Below are 19690 nucleotides of genomic sequence, written 5' to 3'. Positions count from 1 at the left end.
TCTCCGCGCTCGAGCGTTGCCATGCCGGTTCGAGCGTACGTGCTGCCGAGCTGTCCGCCAGCCCGGTCGTTACGCGACCCGGAGCGGGCCGGCGGTGGCTGTGCGCACGATATGGGCACCATGAAAAGGCGGGCTGGCGACGGGCGCCCGCCGCGCGCCGGCCTTGTCGTAAAGCGGGTTCCCGCCGGCCGTTTTGGCGCCGTTTTCAGATGGGCCCGTGGTAACGACGCGACCCTCCAGCGGCGTGCTGGTGCTGGAGCGAGGCAAGGAGGCGCACTTCGAGTGCTCAGCGGCCGGCAATCCCAAGCCTTCCATGTTCTGGCGGAAACAGGTCAGTCGGTGGTTACTTGCAACGCCCCGTGTGCGGGAGTAAGCAGGCGAAGACCGGCAAAATCAGCTGCCGAACGTGCGAAGGGTCTTGCTTGATTGAGACGTGTACTTGTGCACGATGACAATGCCATTGTTTTCAAGGTGTTTGGTGGGCAAAATAATTGGGACACATTTTGGTCTACACGGGCGCGGTATTCGACGCTGGAAGAGGGGGAGGTATTCGCCAGCTGCACTCGAACAAAACACTTAAAGACAATAGCTTGTAGGCGGACACACGTTCACGCCAAATACGTGGATAGGCTAGTATGATGTTTCAGTAAACTCGTAAATGATATGGCATTTGGTCTGTTGGTGCTGGACCAATAACCGGCATTGAACCAGTCCATAAATAATCTGCGTGATGATAGCGTGCAAGTGCAAAAACATAGGGCAAGCAATGAAGCCACCAGACGTGGGCTGCTAGCGCTGCCCGCTGGCCCGTACCCTTATAAAATGCACGACAAAACATACGCAGCATTGCGCAATGCATCGGACCTGAACAGCTCGCAGCTATACGACACTGTCACGGCCAGATTCGCTCCGCCGCATCCAGAAGACAGCGACGCCCCACCCCTCTATGGCTGACATTTGCATATGAAGCCGCTATCATACTGCGAATTACCATGTGGAGCCCACGCGATTTCAGGAGAATTGTCGGCATTTTTAGGCTGCTGCTCGCTGGATGGTGAGAGAATGGATGACGGTACAATGGTGCTCCACTGTGGGACACGTTTGACGGGGATCGTAAAGGCGATTTGTCTTCTGCGCCCACGCCGAACCATTTGAGAGGTCGGGGCACTCAGGGACAAAGCAGTTATACGCGCTGACAAATACGGTCGGTGGACGCAATTTTAAGGCAGTTAGGGCTCAGAGTATCGACAGATTCGAACAAAAGGGCAGCTATCCATTTGCTGACGTCAACATTCGTCAGAAGTAGTCCTGAACAGATATCTGTTTAGATATGGTCATTGTCAACAGCGACTCAGGAGGGCGACATAGGACTATCTTCTTGCGTTCCTGGACGGGAAACTCGAAAAGGCTGGTATGCAGCCAGGCAGGTTTTGTTCACTGGAAGAATAACTCATGTAATGTTTAGTCTATGATTGTTGGCTTATTCCACGTCCTCCAGCTCGTTCTACGTCACCCTTAAATAGGCCGGATATCAAATGTAAAGACAACCAATGCACCTGTAGTATCGAAATACTTTTAACTTCCTTCACGTTATTAACAAATATGTTATCTCATGTGCCATGCGTGACAAACATGAAAGGGACGGCGCTTGTGTTCAGTTGACCAGCCACAGTTCAACCCAACACCCCCTGCATGTGGTCCAGCTGGCACTGACTTCGGGTGCGTGTTCATCATGTGTTTACACCGCTGTAAACATTTCTCCGCCGTTCATACCGATATGTGCAGTTAATAGACCGCAAAAACAGGATCGCCTGCGTGCAGTCTATCTGCCATCGACTTGAATCTGGTCCTGTTTCATCATCTGCTAACCCTTCTGCACATTCCTCTGCACGGTAATCATGCAGCTCATAGATCCATTATCTACGAGCGCGCGATGAGAAGAGCTTCGCACCCAGACGGCGAGGCTTGTGCCTTATAAGATTCAGATCACTTTCAGATATCGGTCTAGCGCCGCGCGATACTCCCAGCAGCCGCTGCACCGTCCGGAATGGAAAATCATCCCCGAATTGATCTGCCACATGCTCCAGGCTCCTCGCATTTCGCAGCGTCAGCGCTGGTGCAATAGCGCGCGGAGCGTCGAAAGCTCCGCCGTTTCTCCGCGCATTCCCATCCGCTGACTAGGCTTATGCTACGTGCTCTGCCGTCGGATCTAGGTCGGTCTGCTGCCGTCGGGAGAGGCTCAGCACCCGGGCAGCCGGTACACGGTCGCCGAGGTCACCCGACAGATGGCGGGAGTGTACGAGTGCGTCGCTCAAAACGGCCTTCGCAAACCCGGCGTGGGCACAGTCAGCCTCCAGGTCCAGTGTAAGTATGCATCACAATCTCCCACTGTAATGCCTCCGCAGGCAGCATTGACTCTAGTGGGCATCATGCGTAATAACGTCAAACGGGTCAGCGAAACCGCGTGTCAACAACAAAGACGCCCCGTGAAACATTCTGGTCTTTTTGAAATATCATTTCAAGCGCACACTGTTCAGCCAGCTGGGCACTTAATGGGGGTACGTACGGATACTACCTACAGGTGCTCCCATTCTTGAGGCCTCGAAACCTTCTCAACATAACCATCTCTAGTCCTCTGTGACGTCATCGTCTGGGTGACGCGAAGATCGTCAGCAACGTCGAAATTCTCAACAGATTTCGTGCTTCAAATAGCTATGTAGCTCGCCTGTCATGTGATTATGTATCTACGTGATTCCGTTCTGCAAAGACGGCTTACTCAATTTGCTCGGACGGTTTTCATGTCATCGGCATGCCCACGAAGACCTCTCCTTTGCTTTTTAATGAATTCGCATAGACTAACACCATACACGCTGAGTACACATACTTTGAATATTCGCCTTGATGTCGGGGCTCTCATCGTTATGTTTTCGGTGACAAATCATTGAAGTTTTGACGTAATTGTATTGAATTTAAATGTCATTCAGATCAGAGCGGGTCCTGATTTTCGAAGTCCTGAACAAATCTACCGCAAAAACAAGCCCGTCCATTGGCCGAAATGCGATACTTTAACTGAACTTTTACAAAACGCATTTTAAATTAACGAAGCCAAGTTTTTTGTTAATCCAAGCAGTGTGATGAATCTGGATGGACGTGAACGCTTTTTTCTTCACACCATTTCACGCATTACGCTCCAATAAATATCATGCTATTGTTTGCTTCACATGAATGCTGAATTCTCGGGGACACCGAGGCCAATCGCCATGCCACCATAGGAAAGAAGATGTTTTCCTTGCGTAATCTGGTCTTTTTCTTGAAATATCTCTTAGTTCCCCACACATATCTGAGCTTTGATTGACTGTGAAGTCAAGTTAACTTTCTGCTCGTCGCCCCAGATATCCTCGCGGTACCGTGAGCACTGCATGTACCAAACGCGTGTTGGCTGAGCCCGCGTCAAGTGAAAACTATTGGCCCCGCCCCGCAACGTCGCGGATGTGATGGCTCCCGTGACGGCTCCGTGGCGCGCGGAGAGAGGCTCCCGTGACGGCTCCGTGGCGCGCGGAGAGGCTGTGTGACGCTGGTTGTGTGTTTCTCAGACCCGCCCGAGGTGGAGGTCGAGCACAGCATCGTTCACACGGGTGAAGGGTCCGAGGCGAAGTTGGTCTGCTTTGTGTTTGCGGACCCTCCTGCGGAGGTGAGCGCGTGACATATTGTTTACAAAATGATGCTGTATGAGCCGATTATTGGGGATGTCGGTTCATATCATTCCGTAGCCTAAGCCGTTCTGCGAGGCTCACATTTTGTTCAGATCCCCTGGCTTGTCTGGGACGTTTAGCATGCACGTTTTCATGGCACGTCGAGGGGAGTTTTGAAACGCTGAAAACGATAAAACCAGTCATCATGCATGCATTGCACTGCGCACTGGTTTGGTGCCAACCTACCAGATTTGACCACTGTTGCCCCGCGACGGTGGCTATTGTCTGCGAGCGCTGCACTCGCTGGTCCAAGGCTTGGCGTAATATGAAGACGCCTACTTGCCTTTGTTTCGCCGGCGAATTAATTCCGATTGTGATGAAAGCCTTTGCAGGCCACAACTTTGACTAGGTTTCTTAACTCATGTTATGTTTGAGGTGCTCGAAAACTGCATTTCGCACCCCTTGAAGGAACAAAACATTCCTTCGCTTCTAGCAAGATTCGACCAAATGAGGCAGAACTAGCTCATTCGTATCCGAGAGTAGTCCTGTGGCTTTACTAAAGGGAATGTTCCACATTTGAAGATATTGAGATAAGCATCAGACGTGATGAGAAAAGCTTACTGGCAACTATTGGTAAGCTTTCAAGGTTCAAAAACGACCCCAAATAGCAAAATTTCCAAGTTGTGAAAATGCGCCCCATTACATCATTGTTTGATGGCAATACATCACTAGACACACATACACAAAGGCAATACATCATTGTCATGGAATGGTTTTGTGACGACAGCCACACCTGGCAGCATCTGGCAGCCAGACGTAAAGGACACCTCGAAACGCACGAAAGTTGGCGCCGGTCGGCCATTCTTGTCGTGGGCTCTGTGTCGGGTGGCGGATAAGTGGATGGTTTGTTTGTAAATTTTTTGACTCGGTACTGGTCGTTAGAAAAGCTGTGGTGGACCGTTTGGCATACGCAGCGAAGCGATCGCCAGCTTTTATGCCAGATTATTAATGTTAACGCACGGTATGCTGTGAAAACTGTTCTATAATGTCATAAATCTATTATTGAAACCTGTCAAGGACTGTTGGTAGGTTTAATATCAAGGTATTAATATCAAAGCACGATATCCTGTGAAAACTGTACTGTAATGGCATGAATCTCTTACCGAAACCTGCCAAGGACTGTTGAGGATATCGATACTGTATTGTGGACTTATCCTTGCCTGCAGTGCTGCAGTCCTGACATTGATGTGATGTGCACAGCAGTTACTTTCTTTATTATTTGTAACTGGAAATGCAGGTGCACGTAAAAATTGCTAAATCTGTATCATTGCTATGAATTGATTGCCAAAGCATTGTTTTTGCTATTGTAAAGGTGGTAAGGCCGAGCAGCCGATAAGGTTTTTCTTGCCTGGGATTATTCATGCAATTACTTGTTAACCCTGATTTAACCATTGTGGTGCGACAGCCTTCTCGCTGGTGATAGTTTTTTGGCGTTGTTAAATCAGTTGTTACCAGTCATTCATAAATCATAAGCTGTTATCTCATAGGCTTGACATGGAGTAGTCAACCAATGTGGCGCATCGTATAATGTCATGGGTCAACAGCGTCATTGTGGCACTACCTCAGTGCTGTACTGTGACATGGCATGAACAATGACATGGCTTCTGTACTGCAATCCCTGCCGCCTTTATACTATGTTTCACCATGAAAATATGGGTCAAGAGTGCGTTCTTGTATTAAGTCCGCATCTGACTTTCAGATTCCACACTTTCACGCAGATTCCACACTTTCACAGCTCGCGAAACTACCAAATTGCAGGTTTTCTCACCATTTCCGCACAGGTTTCCGGTCATAACACCGCATTTCACCGTGAGCTCCCTTCCAAACAAGGTCCCAAGGGCGGTTCACGATAATGCAGCTCAAGAGGTTATACTTGAGGGACACATTGTTTTCTTCAATATTCAAATTTGTCGTACAATATGTGTTAAATATTTTGTAAAATATATATTTGAAGTTTCTGTAATGTTTCCCTAATTTTGTCACGCCTTGCTAACCCATAAGCCCACGCAAGATCCTTTGCTTCGGCGCACAAGGCGCCAACCGAGCTGGCTAAGCAATATGTGAGTAGAAGAAAAAACGCCAGCAGGAGGAAAAAGACAGAGTTGTCGTTGCGTGTTCTTTTTACAACATCCGGGAGAGCGTCATTTCTTGTTTCGGTGTCGTACTTTTTTGCAGACAGCGGCGCTCTTTTTTTATAACTTTGGCCCATGGCCTAGATATAAGGAAAAACGCCCCGTTGACGACGAGTGCTGCACAACCCGAAAGTGCTCACGCTTACATTTGCGACACGCATTCAGCAGCGAAATCTTTCTAACAGCCAATTACCTTCCGCGGATTGTATCATATGTACCGCATCATCGCTTTGCGAGTGTGCCAGAAGCCATGCTTTATTACCACAAGCAGAAAACGGCCTGTAATATCACGGCGATCGTATGACGTCTCTATGGCATCATGATTGCGGAGGTGGCTTTGAAGTAGTCCCTCAATAAACCTTTTGCCACTTTTGCGGGCGTATAACTCAAAAACCGAAGGGCTTTGGATCTTAAAAAGGGCATGGCCGTGAACTGCATGAAAAGATCCTCAAGATAGCTGTTTCAGTTCAAAACTTCATCTAAAGTTGGAACATTTCCTTAATGCTATGTTTTTGTTATAATTTTTTAAGGTGAGCTAGATTTTTTTCCAGACGGCAATTCGTGTGGTTTTTGCCTTCGAAAATGGCATTAGCAAACTCGGTTGGGCTACGAATAATTTCGAAGCATCTTGAATTTGAAGCGTCCAAGCCGACATGCGTTCGCAAAAATCACCATTTTTAAGACTAGGTAAACAGCATTGATAGCCTTGTTTGTCGTAGCATAACCAGGAGAATGGAGAGACAGATGCGTGGATATTTCGGCTGCACATCTTTATCGGAACCAATATCACTTGTAACTTCAAAATTGCATAAAAATCCTGAAATATCGTGTAGAAACGGCAGGCAACTTTGAATTTACTACTGATTTTCTTTGCGATGAAAGCATGCAGCCGAAATGGAACAATGTAGCGTATAATGTTCCTCGCGAACGCACTGAATAGCGTAAGTGATTTTTAAACTGGCACTTGTTATATCTCACGACAGCTTGCTTGCGCTATACTCTTTTTATCATATCATACATGGTAACGAACCGGTTGCATGAGACACTGTTATGAGACATTGCATTAAGTATCGCACCAATAAATTTCCATGCTTTCCATTACGATACCTTCAGGCTCAATTGTAGACGTAGTGCTCACTCAGGTATGGAATTTGCGTGCGACAGATGCAAGAAATTGATGCCTTTTATTAATTGTGTATGTTGACGTATACTTTCGGTGATGGTCTTGATTAGACGTACGCAATTGTTGCTCATCCTGTCATCAATCGGTGTTCCTCTGCCCAGAGGTCCTTAGTCACGAAAAAACACACGTCAAGGATGTTCAATAAAGCTCAGGATTCCCTTGAATTGTGTAATATTTAGTATCTTCTTTGTACCATGTTATGTTGCATTATGCGCGTACGATGGCAATTTCATATCCTCACATATTTCCGTTTCTTTGCAGCAAAAATTTGCATTTAACATAGAAATCATAGCCCAGTGATGGCGTGTCGTCTGAGGAGACTATGGGCACGCAATTCGTACCTTATCTGTGGGTGTAAAGCCTGACCTGTCGCTGTCGGCGGTTGGCAATTTTTTAGATGTAGGGACGGTTGTCCCTTTTACCGCCCTTTGCTCTCACCCTCCTGATCATGATGGGTATGCAATGTCCAAATATAAAGCTATGCGTTCCAATCAGTGCGTTGACTTACCATTGAACATTTCCACCTGCGCAAAGTGGAAACACGTTTATTCAAATAAGCTCCATCACAAGATAACTGGTGTATTGACTGGTGCTACCTCACTGGCACTAGGTGGGTAAGCTCCGCTGTCCTAACATTTGCCTTCTGTTCGGGCTTAACCAGAGTACTCACTTAATTATGTGTAATGTAATTTCATGCAATAGGGTTGTTGCTGTCAATGCAGTGGCAATGGGGTACTGCCACGCGCACGGCACAAACCATTTTTTAAAAAGTGAGTGGTCGGTTATATAGGTGTGTGCAGGTGCGTGCGCGTGTGCGTCTACGTGTGCGTGTGCGTGTGCTTGTGTCTATATGCGAACGTTATATTTGTTGTATGTGTACGTGTGTGTGTGAGGGAGAGGCGAGAGAGAGAGAGAGAGAGAGAGAGAGAGAGAGAGAGAGAGAGAGAGAGAGAGAGAGAGAGAGGAGAGAGAGAGAGAGAGAGAGAGAGAGAGAGGAGAGAGAGAGAGGAGGGGGGGGGGGGGGGGGGGGGCGGAGGAAACGGAAAGATAAAGAGATTTCGTGTGTGACGTAGGTTTGTATGGGCCCTCGTGCTGGCGCGTGCCACTGGCACCTTGTCGTCCGCAAACCCATAACGACGCCACCCTGGCTGACTACGCCGGCATCTCTGGCACCCTCTAACAGACTTGCTCAATTGGCGCGTGGTGTAAGTGACGGGATACAAGCAACAAAGCCAGGGCATTGTTGCTTGCATTATTGTTACATTGTTGTTTATCTGGCATTGTTTTGCAATACCCCACTAATTACGTGATGGCATCAGCGGTCCGCCGGGTGTTCTCCTTGAAACTGGCTATTTTTAATTGTTTCTTACTAGTCAATTCAATCATGACATCATCAGTCACACATTTCTCATCCCTTTGGCCAGGTTTGACTTCTTGTTGTGTTTGTTAGGCCTCTTATTGCTCAGCTGCGAGTGCCGCGGCATTCAACGTTTCGGTGACTTATGCCCGTATTAACGTGAGGCTCTGTGTGCCGCGGTGAACAGGGGTGGCACTCCTGGTCACCTGTTGATGGGTGATGGGTAGATAAAAAGAAGCCATCTAATTACACGAAATTAACATTTTGAGCTGTTTTACCGTGATAAATGCGTTGTATCTGATGCATTCATTTTAGAAAATGCTAGCACGCTGAAAAGGTAGGGGTGTAGATAGCAAAGTGTAGTATGTCATCATCACTACAATAAGTTCATGCGAAACTCACTAACTGAAACGGCATCAAAAATAACTAAGTGATCGATGACTTAAAAGAAGAAATTATATTCATAACCTGATAAGGTTATTAAGCTGATTCGCCCAGGTCATATGTCATATTCGGACATGGCAGCACGATCTAATCATGCATGATCAAGTGCATCGTAATGTTCGGCGTTATCACGTTGTCATCCAAGCTTGCCGAATATCAGGGGTCGTCCATAAATTATTTTATGCGTTTTGGGGCAGTTTCTACTTCCCTCCCCAATCGTGACATTCTGGTTACGCTGGCGATACTCTCTTCCCGGGTCACGCTGTGTTGAGCACTGCGTCCCAAAAAGGTAGCGTCTATTTAGCCTCTGAGGAAGAGGTGCGAGATAACGTCATCGGACGGGCTGCTCTTCATTCGAGGAAGCCAACAGTATCCAGATTGATGGTTTTAAAAGACTGCTTTACACAGATTTTACGCACATGCGCACCCTTGTTACGTTTTGGTTGCGCCCCATCCCCCGTCTTCCCATTCCCTTCCATGCGTAACGTAATTCACGGAGGACTCCCGAATAGTTTGTTTCCTACATTGGTTTAGCGTTTGTAATGCCAAATCCATTGTACGCGTCATTTTTTCTCGGGACACTGTTTTTGTCAGCAATCAAATTACCTTGACAAAGGAATGATGCCGCCCGCCAGATCCTGTTCCGGCGGACTGTCCTATCAGCAAACGATGGCACGCTTCATTTGGGCGGCCTAATCATGGCATTCATGGGCCTAACATGATGTAAGGCCCAAGCATAAACTAGAGCGATCGTTACAGGTCCGTTGGATCCGAGAGGATGGATATCTTCATCCGTCACGCCACAGGCCCTCAGAAGAGGTGCTCGGAGGAACGAGGCACGTGCTGACAATCCGACCTGTTCGCATGGCGGATTTCGGCACGTACTTGTGCCAGGCCCTCAGCTTTTTGGGGAACGCCAGCGGTCCAATCGTCCTGTCAGGTAAGCCGGCATAGGGTTTTAAAAGGTTAGTTTGGCTACACAGGCAAAAGAAGTCTTGGGTTACACATGTAGCAAGCAGTAGCACCGTTTTGTTGCGAACGTGTTGTCTTTGTCTTTGTTTTTGCCAGTTGGTCCCTTTTTAGCTTGGTATTTTGCGCAGTTTTTGCTTTGACGCAGGCTTAAGGGGGGGGGTGAGGAGGGGAATTAGGTACCATAAGTGTGATTGTCAGGATGTCTATAAACTAAGGGTATGAGCACTCAAGTCTCCGGTCACGCGCGACGACACCACATTTACTCTTTAATCTGATTTCATTTGGGAGCATTTCGGGTCACTTAACGTCGCTGCGGAAGACGTGCAAGCTCGTGCGTTGTCACATGCCGAAGGAATGATTATGCATGTACCCACTCAACACCCCAGCGTTGGGAAAAAGCGTTGACAAGCGAATTTCTAAATGACATCTTCATAAATCATCATTAGAAGTTAATCCGCGTGCGGCGAGGGGTCTGAGACAGCGGCCGGGGGTCTTGGACGGCCGGGAAGAAGTTTATTTTCTCTCCTGGGATCTCCAACTCCTAGACGCCGTATAGAAAAACCGAAGAAGCCGTTTGAGGGTCCCATCAAATCATGAATAATGCACACTTAATGTTTCACATTAGGCCAAGTGTGAGGTCGCCAGAGATCACGAAAGGTCAAAAACGGCCCTTCTGATAGATGCAGTTAAAACGTATGTCAACGCGCCAAGACGGATATTGCGGGTACATAAATAAGCATTAAGACTGTGGGGAGCCCATTCAGATCATTTCTGGTCCCCAAATGGTTCGGGTCATATCAGGTCACCGTTCAAAAGAGCTGGTCGTCCTTCAAAAAGCCTACAAGAACGATACTTTTTTATGCAAGGTGGTTTTAAGTTCTTATTGGATGCAGCTGCGGAACAAAAGCATTCCAGACACAAAAATGTACCATTTTAGGGTGACGAAGAGGTTGTCTGAGATCAGCTTAGGTCATATTTATAAGCCATCCAGATCAGAAATAACGTAGCTTACCGGGTCTATGTAGGCCTGCACAATGGTTTCTATTGTCAGAATTAGTGTATTGTACGTTGGCAGGTCCTCAGGGTCGCATACCTGTTTTTTTTTACCTTATACGTAGTTCCTTCGACGCTTGGCAATGTATATGTAACATACTGAGAACGGGTATGTTCGTACGTGAAATCAGACGTCATTAGCTTTACAATCACGGCAAGAAGTGGCTACACGCTTCGTACTTGTTCATCTGTTTCTCCGCTACCGACAACAAGGGTCATTGAGCGTGGATTACTTCATATACCCTCGCATATCTTCATATAACATGGTGTGACCTCATTGTGCACTAGAATATCACAACAAGCTTTCAGTACAGTGTTCGAAAACGACGTCAAAAGTACCTACCAGAACTGCCTGTTTTGAGCCCGGCATGTGCTTTGCAGAGGGTATCCATAGAGGCAGGCCATGACCTGGGCCAAGGTCATGTGTGCTGCAATGCGCAACTTTTGTACATTTTGTGCAGTATATTATAGTAAAGTGCGGAAAAAGTTGGAATATGCAAACTATGAGTGCGACCATTTTCTTTTACTATAACAATTTTGAGCTATGGTAAACGTCCCACAAAAACTTATTTGTGGTCAAAGTCTTCTAGAGATTGACCTCTTTGATCTCACCTATGTCACTGATCTTGGTAGATCAAAATTTTAAGTTTCGCTCAAAGGATGCCAAATCAATAGATGAACAGGAGGTGAAAATTGTGTGTTGCTGCAAGCGTTCATTTTTATTTGTGCTTGAAAAACCATAGGAGAGGAAGTCAACTTCTCCCCCCCCCCCCCCCCCCCCCCCCAGCCAGGTGCGGGTTAACCTGAACTTCACCCTGGCTCTAGTCTCCGTCGTGACTTCGCCCCAATCCAGCATGATTAATTATACTTCAGTCGATCTATTCAGCGGTCAAATGAAACAAATAGGCTGATTCAGCAATCATAAAGTAACTGCATACCATGAATCCCAACCAGACATAATTTGTAATCGGCGGCTTCTGAGACCACGGATCGATTGAATGAGCAGCTGAGGGCCTCCAGCTGCGCATCTCGAGATCGTCGGAATTCGTGAAGATGACCAGGGAACATCTGCGGTCTCCACGGGGTGAAACAGTGGAATTCGTTCGGGCACCGTTACGGAAGCGTGGGGCTCTCAGACATGGACCCAATGGCTCCCCCTTGAGAATGCGAGTCGCCCATCCGAATAACTGGCGGCGGCAGTGTCCACCACCCGGCGATGGTCAAAGACATCCTTCAATAAGGAGAGTCGGCCGCCGTGGATGCCGTGTTCACTGAACCCCAGGGGTGCTCTCAGCAGGCGGACGTGCTCCGAATAGATGAAACAGAAAGCCTTGTCTGACAAGCACAACATTACAAAGGTGCTCAGTTTGTTTCCGCAGACCTGCGAACCACAGAGTGTCACTTTATCTGTAGGTGCTTTGAAGACTATGCACTTTCAAGGCGGTGAAGAAAGCTGCTTAACTGCTGGAAAACTGCAAGCAGATTCAGTGCTCGACGGCGGCTTAAAATATGGCTGCATTGCATTTGGGAAACCAGATGTACGGGACTCAATCCCCTGCGATGTCCGTCTTCCTGTGAGACTGAAGGGCATGCGAAACGGGGTAACCTTATCAGCTGATTGCGTCGTGAAGCCCCATTGATACACCAAGACGTGGCAACGAAGCACCAGGACGCAGAGACGACTCAATGCTGTGACTATCTGTTACGTACACCAAAAGTGTGTAAGGTAGCGTATCACGACATCGTAAAATCGCGATATGGGCGGCATCACGGAATGTACGTATCGGCGAGAGGCATATGGGAGACAACGTTCAGATTATTATATGAAATCAGCGTATGGAGCATGCAGAGATAATTATGAATGAGTTGTACTGATTTAGGTCAGAAGCATTCGATACTTGAGAGAGGTATATCACATGATAATCGCCACAAATATCATGGATGCGGGATGCTTGGCCTAGATGTGGTCGGAAGAGGCTGAGAAGAGCGTTGGGTATATAATTATTTGAGTAACCTCCGTCTGTGTGTCGTATTTTTGCTTGGCCCCGTGTGTGGATCAAACGACGTGACGTATAGAAGTGCAAATTGGACCGGCGCCCGTGCACACGTGACAACGGGCCACGGCGAGTTCGTGCGGGTTGGGTACACGGATAACGCGTGGCGCGTGTTAGAAATTGCACTTTTCCAATTGGTTTAGCATGGGCGGTGCAAAAAACGACCCCTGTCGAAGTCGGCAAGCCGGCGTTTGAAAACGCTGCCTCATCTCTGCAGCCGCGGTTCGAAACGACGTCAAATCAACACATTTTGACAGAGAATTGAACAGCGAATCGCGTCATGTTACGTGTGACGCTGCATGTGCCACGTGCCACGTGCACAGCGGCGGCAAAAATAAATTTTCCCGCGTTCTACCTCTTTTCACGTTGTATTCCACATCTCGGCAGCCAGAGCCGGTGGAGACTTCATTCCAACTTTAAAGTGTCGAACCATGTACCGTCTGCAATTTATTAACCTGACACAAAGATGTGTGATGTGTCCTTGCGCCGGCAATCATCGTGCGAGTTAAACATATTGGGATTCGGGAAAGTGGTGTCAAATGCAACACACTGTCGCGGAAACCATCGCCAGGATGGCACCGAGGTTTATGTCACTGCATGCGCGGATTCATTGACTTTAATTGCCGCCCATTTTTTAATCATCATGTGCACCTAACCGTTCAAACATCAAGTTTGCACAAGGGGCTATAATTTTTTTCCGTGACGTCGAAATGCCATTGATCGAACGCCCAGTTGTCGCCGCCAAGTAATCGAAACAAAATGTCGGTAAACGCACGCACTCTGAACGCCTACAACCACCGTTTTTTTTATTCGAAGTCATTTCATTCTTCTGCGGGTGGAAGAGTTGAGCCACGGTAACGACGGCATGCATCATTCCGGTGCGTCCGGACACCAGCAACACTGGGAAGATGTGTGTGTTGACCGCGCCAGCCAACAAAGTGACCGCATCTCAAGTCAAAGTGTCTTTCGTTCTCGCCACGGCGACACTAATACGTGTCATTCCAGACTTTTGTGTGACAATCAGGTGAAGTAAAAAATGCGTTTCAGATGGTGCGACGATAGGGCTCAAGAAAATGCAATTATTTTTAGTATAAAACGTGGAGAACGTCGCAAGGGGATAGAGTGAAAGGGGATAGAGTGAAGTCACCTCGCAAATGGAAGACGCTGCAGGACAAAGAACATTGGAGGGCCTATCCACGGAGGGAGGACGGGGTAGGAAGAGGACCAGTGCGAGGGGTCGCCCGCAAAAAGAGGACAGCGAGGAGGATCCGTGTTGCAGATGGAGGACGGTGCAGGAGGAGGCTCTGGAGTAGGGACCGCCCCACAGATGGAAGGCAGCACAGGAAGAGAGACGGGAGGAGAAGCTGCACCGCAAATAGAGCACGTTTCAGGAAGAAGAGCAGGAGTTCCGCTGGAAAAGGACCGTATAAAACAAGTAGCAGTGGTACGACCAGAAGGAGGAGTCGCCTAGCAGATGAAGGACACTGCAGAACAAGGAGCAGGATGGGGGTGCATCCCACGAAGGGAGGACGGTGTAGGAGGAGAAGCGGCATAAATGACCACCCCACAGATAACGAAAAGCACGCGAAAAGGGCCCGGAGGAAGTGCCGCCCCGCATGTTAAAGACGGCTGCGGAGGAAGAGCGGGAGGACGATCCCCGTCAGAGATGGAGGACGGCGCAAAAGCAGGATCCGGAGTATGGGCCGCCCCTTACATGGAGGAAGGTATAGGAGGAGGATAGGTAGTGGGGGCCGCCTCGCAGATGTAGGACGGTGCAGGAGGAGAGGCAGGAGGGGCTGCACAGCAGCTAGAGGACGAATCGGGAGGAGGAGTGCCGAGAGAGGGAGGAGTGCAGACAGTGGACCGTCTAGAACAAACAGCAAGGGCATGTCGAGGAGGAGGAGCTACCGGGGTTCCTTCTCCAGGTGTTTTTGACGCAGCAAGAGATGAAACACAACATATTTGCTGATATAGAAGTGTCAAAGTGACAGTCGGCACACCTCAAAATGATCGTAACAGTCGCCCAGCGAATTGGGCGTGTCTCACTTGGTCAAACCACTTGCGGTAATGCGCGTGATGCTTATGCTCTTGATCCGCTTTCTCTTGTCCATCCCATATATCTTATGAATGGTACGACATCTTGGAATGTGCGTGTTCCCGGTGCCAACTTTTAACAAAAATCTTGTTTGTGCGGGGTAATAACTGACGCCGGCGTTGATTCGGGATGGGTTAGATGGTGAACATGACTGAGAACGTACATTTATGAACCCGTGGGGACCATTAGATGGGTGTTTTGTCTCGTTCCGGTACAGCTATTACCGGCCCTTTTAAACCCAGTTGTGGCAAATCGGCCTCTATGGAAAAAGTCGTCCCACAGTTCCAAGTGGTGGCGCCGTTCCTGTTATTATGTGTGTCTAAAGGAAGTGCCCCACATGTGCATCGATTTTTGAAAGACAACTGAAATAGCAATCTTGAAATCACTCGGGTGCAGTTTCTAGCCCTGCTTTTTTAAAGACCTTAACCACTCTAGTTTTTGAGGTACACGCCCGCAAAGATGCGCAGATTTTTCCTGCAGACTGTTCAAGGTGACCCAGGCATCAATGACGCCTTAATGACGTCATTCAAATTCTGTCCATCTCATTGCCCATGCGGCGATCAAGGCCAATACAAGTATAATTGTCGAGCTGTTCATACCTGGCGCTCGTGAGCACGATTTCTAGATAAAACGGCAGCCCAATCGGCTCTCAATCAATGTTGTGCAAGGTACGATGGCGCAATCAAACAACGACGTAAGTAGCATATTTACCGAATAGAGAAATGTTCTCGTCTAGGGCGGTGTTTCCCACTTAAAAGATTACCAGCAGATATAGGTGAGCTTATTTTATCATCTATAATATTTGTTTTGATGTTTTCAAATTTGGAGCATTCCCTTTACCTGGACAAGTTGGATTTGATGAAACTGGCTAAACTCAAAGCGTTATTTAGAAGAATAAAAGTACGCAAGGCTGGTAAACGTGACTGGATAAGAAATGCGTGAATATAAAATGCGTCGCTCAACAGCACACAGTACCGTAAAGAGCTGAAAGAAGAGAAGACATGAAAAAGAACATAGTTCCGTGGAAATCGTTGGCTCAAATGGCCGGAAGGAAAATGAAGGGTCATAAACCCATAGAAGAGCCTAAGTGAAGCCAAGCGAAAAGCCATAAAACACAGGGCCGGCGCGTCACAGCACTTACTGGCGCACATATTGAGTGTAAGTCAACCGTGTGTCAACAAAGTACTGAAACAGGCTCAAGTTAGCTACAGGAGGAGAACACAGCCATAAGGCATCGTAAGAACGACAAAACGGCGCGATGAGAAAGACTGTAAAAATGGGGGTGGAGAGCCCTCCAAGATCACAACACCGAAATCGATCGGCTTTAGGTGTGATCAATAAACTTAAGGCCCTTTTCACCACAACGCGACCAAAAGATCGAGAGCATCTCGGTTCCCGTGGAACGATAGGTGTATGGGGGCGGGGGCTGGGCAGCACAGAATGACACGTAGCTGCACCACGACATTCAGCGGACGATTCAAGCGACTTGACGAGGAAGTCCCGTGGAAGATGCCGCGGGTATATCACGGCACGTGCGCCCGGCTTCACACAAGGGATCAAGACTACTGATATGGACGTCCTCCTAGTACATGCCTGCTGGCGTTGACAAGTTTTTCGGAATGCATGTTTCAATATAGCATGATTATCGAACTTTAATTTTTGTCCTATTGCATAGCTAACACCCGTAAGGAGCGGCCATCACTGGGTTGAATAGGCCAACACCGAAGGGCTCATATATCGGGTCTTTGCTGACAAGAACTAGCCTCCTCCCAACCCCCTACCTCACACAAGCACAAGCAAAGAACAGTAACATTCGATTATTGTGGTTTGGTTTTGTGTACCTAGTGACACCATGGCGGAAAACAAACTCCAGCTTAATTTGGACGTCGTCGGTGGACATCATGGTATTGTTCCACCGTCGCTGTCGGAGATATACTGTTTAGGCCTACAAAACCTTGGTGAACACCGCCCGGTCCACGATGACCTGTTTTCGAGGCGAGAGACGCATCCTGGACTGGTGCACGCAATGCTCTACCTCACATGACTATAAAACATGTTAGACATCAAGACACTTACTCTCGAAGGCGTTCGGCGCAAGCGTTGGTGGACGAATAATCAATCGATAGCGACTGGTGCGTCGCTGTTTTCGACTTCATTCGCGCACTTACACTGCATGCCCATTTTTCAATCTGCGACATGCTGTTCTGAAAAAGGTCAGCGCCCCCCCCCCCCCCTCTAAAAAGACGCATTGCAGGTTTCCATTTCCTTCATCTTTGCAGTCGCTGTTTGCCAATTCGATGCACTGTGCAGGGATGAGTGAAAAAGACGATATTTCCGTATTTTAATGATGAACTTGGGCACAGCCCCAGATCCCCCGCGTCCCGCCATGCTTACGACAATGCTGTGCATGGCTCGCCCCCAGCAAAGCAAATATTCGCATACGAGCAAATGCAGCGTGTTATGTCCTATCTAAACGCCTCAGAAAATCACCCGCGTGTACGCCAAGCCACCGGCCGCAAACCCGTCTGGTGCGACGGGGCGTCATTCCCGCAGGTGCACCAGCGCGTGCTCGGGTGACCAGCAGCCCGATCGGTACGGCGCCAGATTCGTATCAGCTGGCCTGGGAGGTGCGCAGCTTCTCGCCCGTGCTCGAGTACATGGTCGCCTACGGACAGGGGAAAGTGAGTCATTGCTGTGGCGGCTTGTCGTCTCTCGTGCGCTGAGATGCGTACCAGGTCGCTGCCGGGCAGTCGAAGTTGAGTGCGTCTTTGGCTTCTGTTCCGAAGTACTAGGACGCATGCGGATGGCGGATTGTGAGACCTTGGTGAAGCCCCTCAGCTCGCTCCCGTCGGAGCTCCCGCACGATTGTGTACGGACAGCAGAAGGCAGGGTCTTTGTGAGATGGCGGTTAACTTCTGTCGTCCCAGAATGCAGGGTCACATTGACTTTAACATGGATTTAGGACACCTCGCCGTGGTGGTTCCTCATTTTCGTTTGGGAGCAGCATAGGGTACATGCGGATTGACAGACATCTGCCTGCGTTTAACGGATCTTCGCTGTGTACCAGCTCCGCGCCTGCCTGTCAGAGCAGATGAGGGGGCCATGGGTGCATCTCTTGCAACAAAAGAATCTCTTGGAATCGGCATCTCTTGCAACAAAAGCGAGGCCGATTCTAGTTTGTGTTTTAATGGGTGATAGATACAACATTCTTGCAATATGAAGTTACAATCAGGCCCTGGTGTCTATGACATGAAGCGTTCGCGGTAGGCTAACTCCACGTCGGGCGAGACGTCACCCAGCTGGCGGGAGGTGCTGGTGCCGCCCACCGGCAGCGAGGTGGTCGGCGACTCGCTGCACCGTCAGCAGATCCCGCTGACCAAGCTGCGGCCGGCCACCACCTACGACCTGCACGTGCGGGCCCGCAACCGGCACGGCTGGGGCGACGTCTCCGAGATGTTCCACTTCTCCACACTCGCCAGGGGGGAAGGTGAGATGCTGGCTGATTCGCCAACCCATGTGTTTTGTTGTGCGGGGGATACTGAAGGCCATTTTGCGGTGTGGGTGATAGGGAACGTCAGGTACTTGCTGTTGTCATGGGCTAAAGACCAAGGACTAGCGGAGCATTTGATGAGATCGATTTGAGGGCATGTGGCGACGTTAGGGTTTCCTATGAATTCGGACCTTTTGCCCTTTATCAGTTGCAAAGTTTAGCCCCGCCCTACCAACCATCCTTAAGGCTCTACCGATGATCGAGGTGAGATTATTCGAAACACATTCCCGATTTCGGGAAACAGGCGACGCACGTGGTCTATTCAACTCCCCATTTTCACGACCCACTGACCACAGTAAATGGCTCACCCCATCAAGTCATTCACAATCAGATATTTCCGAAGGTGGACAGGCCCCTTGAAGCGAGCGAGTGTCCGTGACGTCATATTGATCGCTTGGCGTGGCTAGCTACTGGTCCATAGGAGAGTGTACTGATCCTGAAACCGAACATGATCCTACTTTTTGTCCCCATTACCAAGTACTGAGTGAAGAGGTGTTGTGAGTATTATCATGCCTGGATGTACTAGGCATCGTAAGAAAAAATCCGTTGTGCCTGAAGATAAACCTTTCTGGTCCAACCTTCAGATTCACTGGTTGACCTAAATAAATTGTTCGAAAGGTGCTTGTCATGCTTGCTCGCCACCCAGCGACAGCATGAGCAGCTTTATTCGGAATTCAGACATCACCAGCTGAATGGCGAAGGTTTCTCTTGCACCTTCACCTCTCCCGTGGGACGTTATTGAGAATTACTCTCTGGCAAAAGATCCCCAGCGAAAGGGATGCACCCATTCTACGGCTGTTCGCAAAACTGGACGCCACTGAACGCTAAGGCAAAGAAACGCGAACGATACCAATGCGGTCGCGTGCATCTTCCGTCTGTGCCAATATTACTCGGGACACAAATTTCCCACGCCGCGTCTTGTCCAGAACGAATTGGTCCACAGCTGGCCGGTTTGTTACGTTCATATTTCGCCTCCGGACCCTAACAACGGCATTGCGTGGAACGAATGACGGAGTTAGGAAGTTGTAAGGGAACACTAGGTGTTCGAGGAGCGTGCGGAGCGGGCATACGAGGCCCTTTATGCCGATACGTGCCAGG

General features: G+C 48.8%; 1 protein-coding gene across 1 annotated transcript in view; it reads left to right on the top strand.

The window, feature by feature from the left end:
* Positions 1-19690, top strand: part of LOC119094390 (limbic system-associated membrane protein) — a 33674-nt gene that overhangs the window by 13428 nt on the left and 556 nt on the right. Inside the window, exons 5-10 of the mRNA XM_037217452.1 lie at positions 210-331; positions 2214-2364; positions 3594-3691; positions 9628-9808; positions 17596-17723; positions 18310-18529. Of these exons, the coding sequence (XP_037073347.1) occupies positions 210-331; positions 2214-2364; positions 3594-3691; positions 9628-9808; positions 17596-17723; positions 18310-18529 (900 nt within the window). The remainder of the gene's footprint in view (positions 1-209; positions 332-2213; positions 2365-3593; positions 3692-9627; positions 9809-17595; positions 17724-18309; positions 18530-19690) is intronic.

The sequence above is a fragment of the Pollicipes pollicipes genome, unplaced genomic scaffold, assembly GCF_011947565.3.
Source record: "Pollicipes pollicipes isolate AB1234 unplaced genomic scaffold, Ppol_2.1 Scaffold_4002;HRSCAF=4701_pilon_pilon_pilon, whole genome shotgun sequence".
Classification (NCBI taxonomy): Eukaryota; Metazoa; Arthropoda; class Thecostraca; order Pollicipedomorpha; family Pollicipedidae; genus Pollicipes; species Pollicipes pollicipes.
This window is presented reverse-complemented; position numbering and strand designations above follow the sequence as displayed.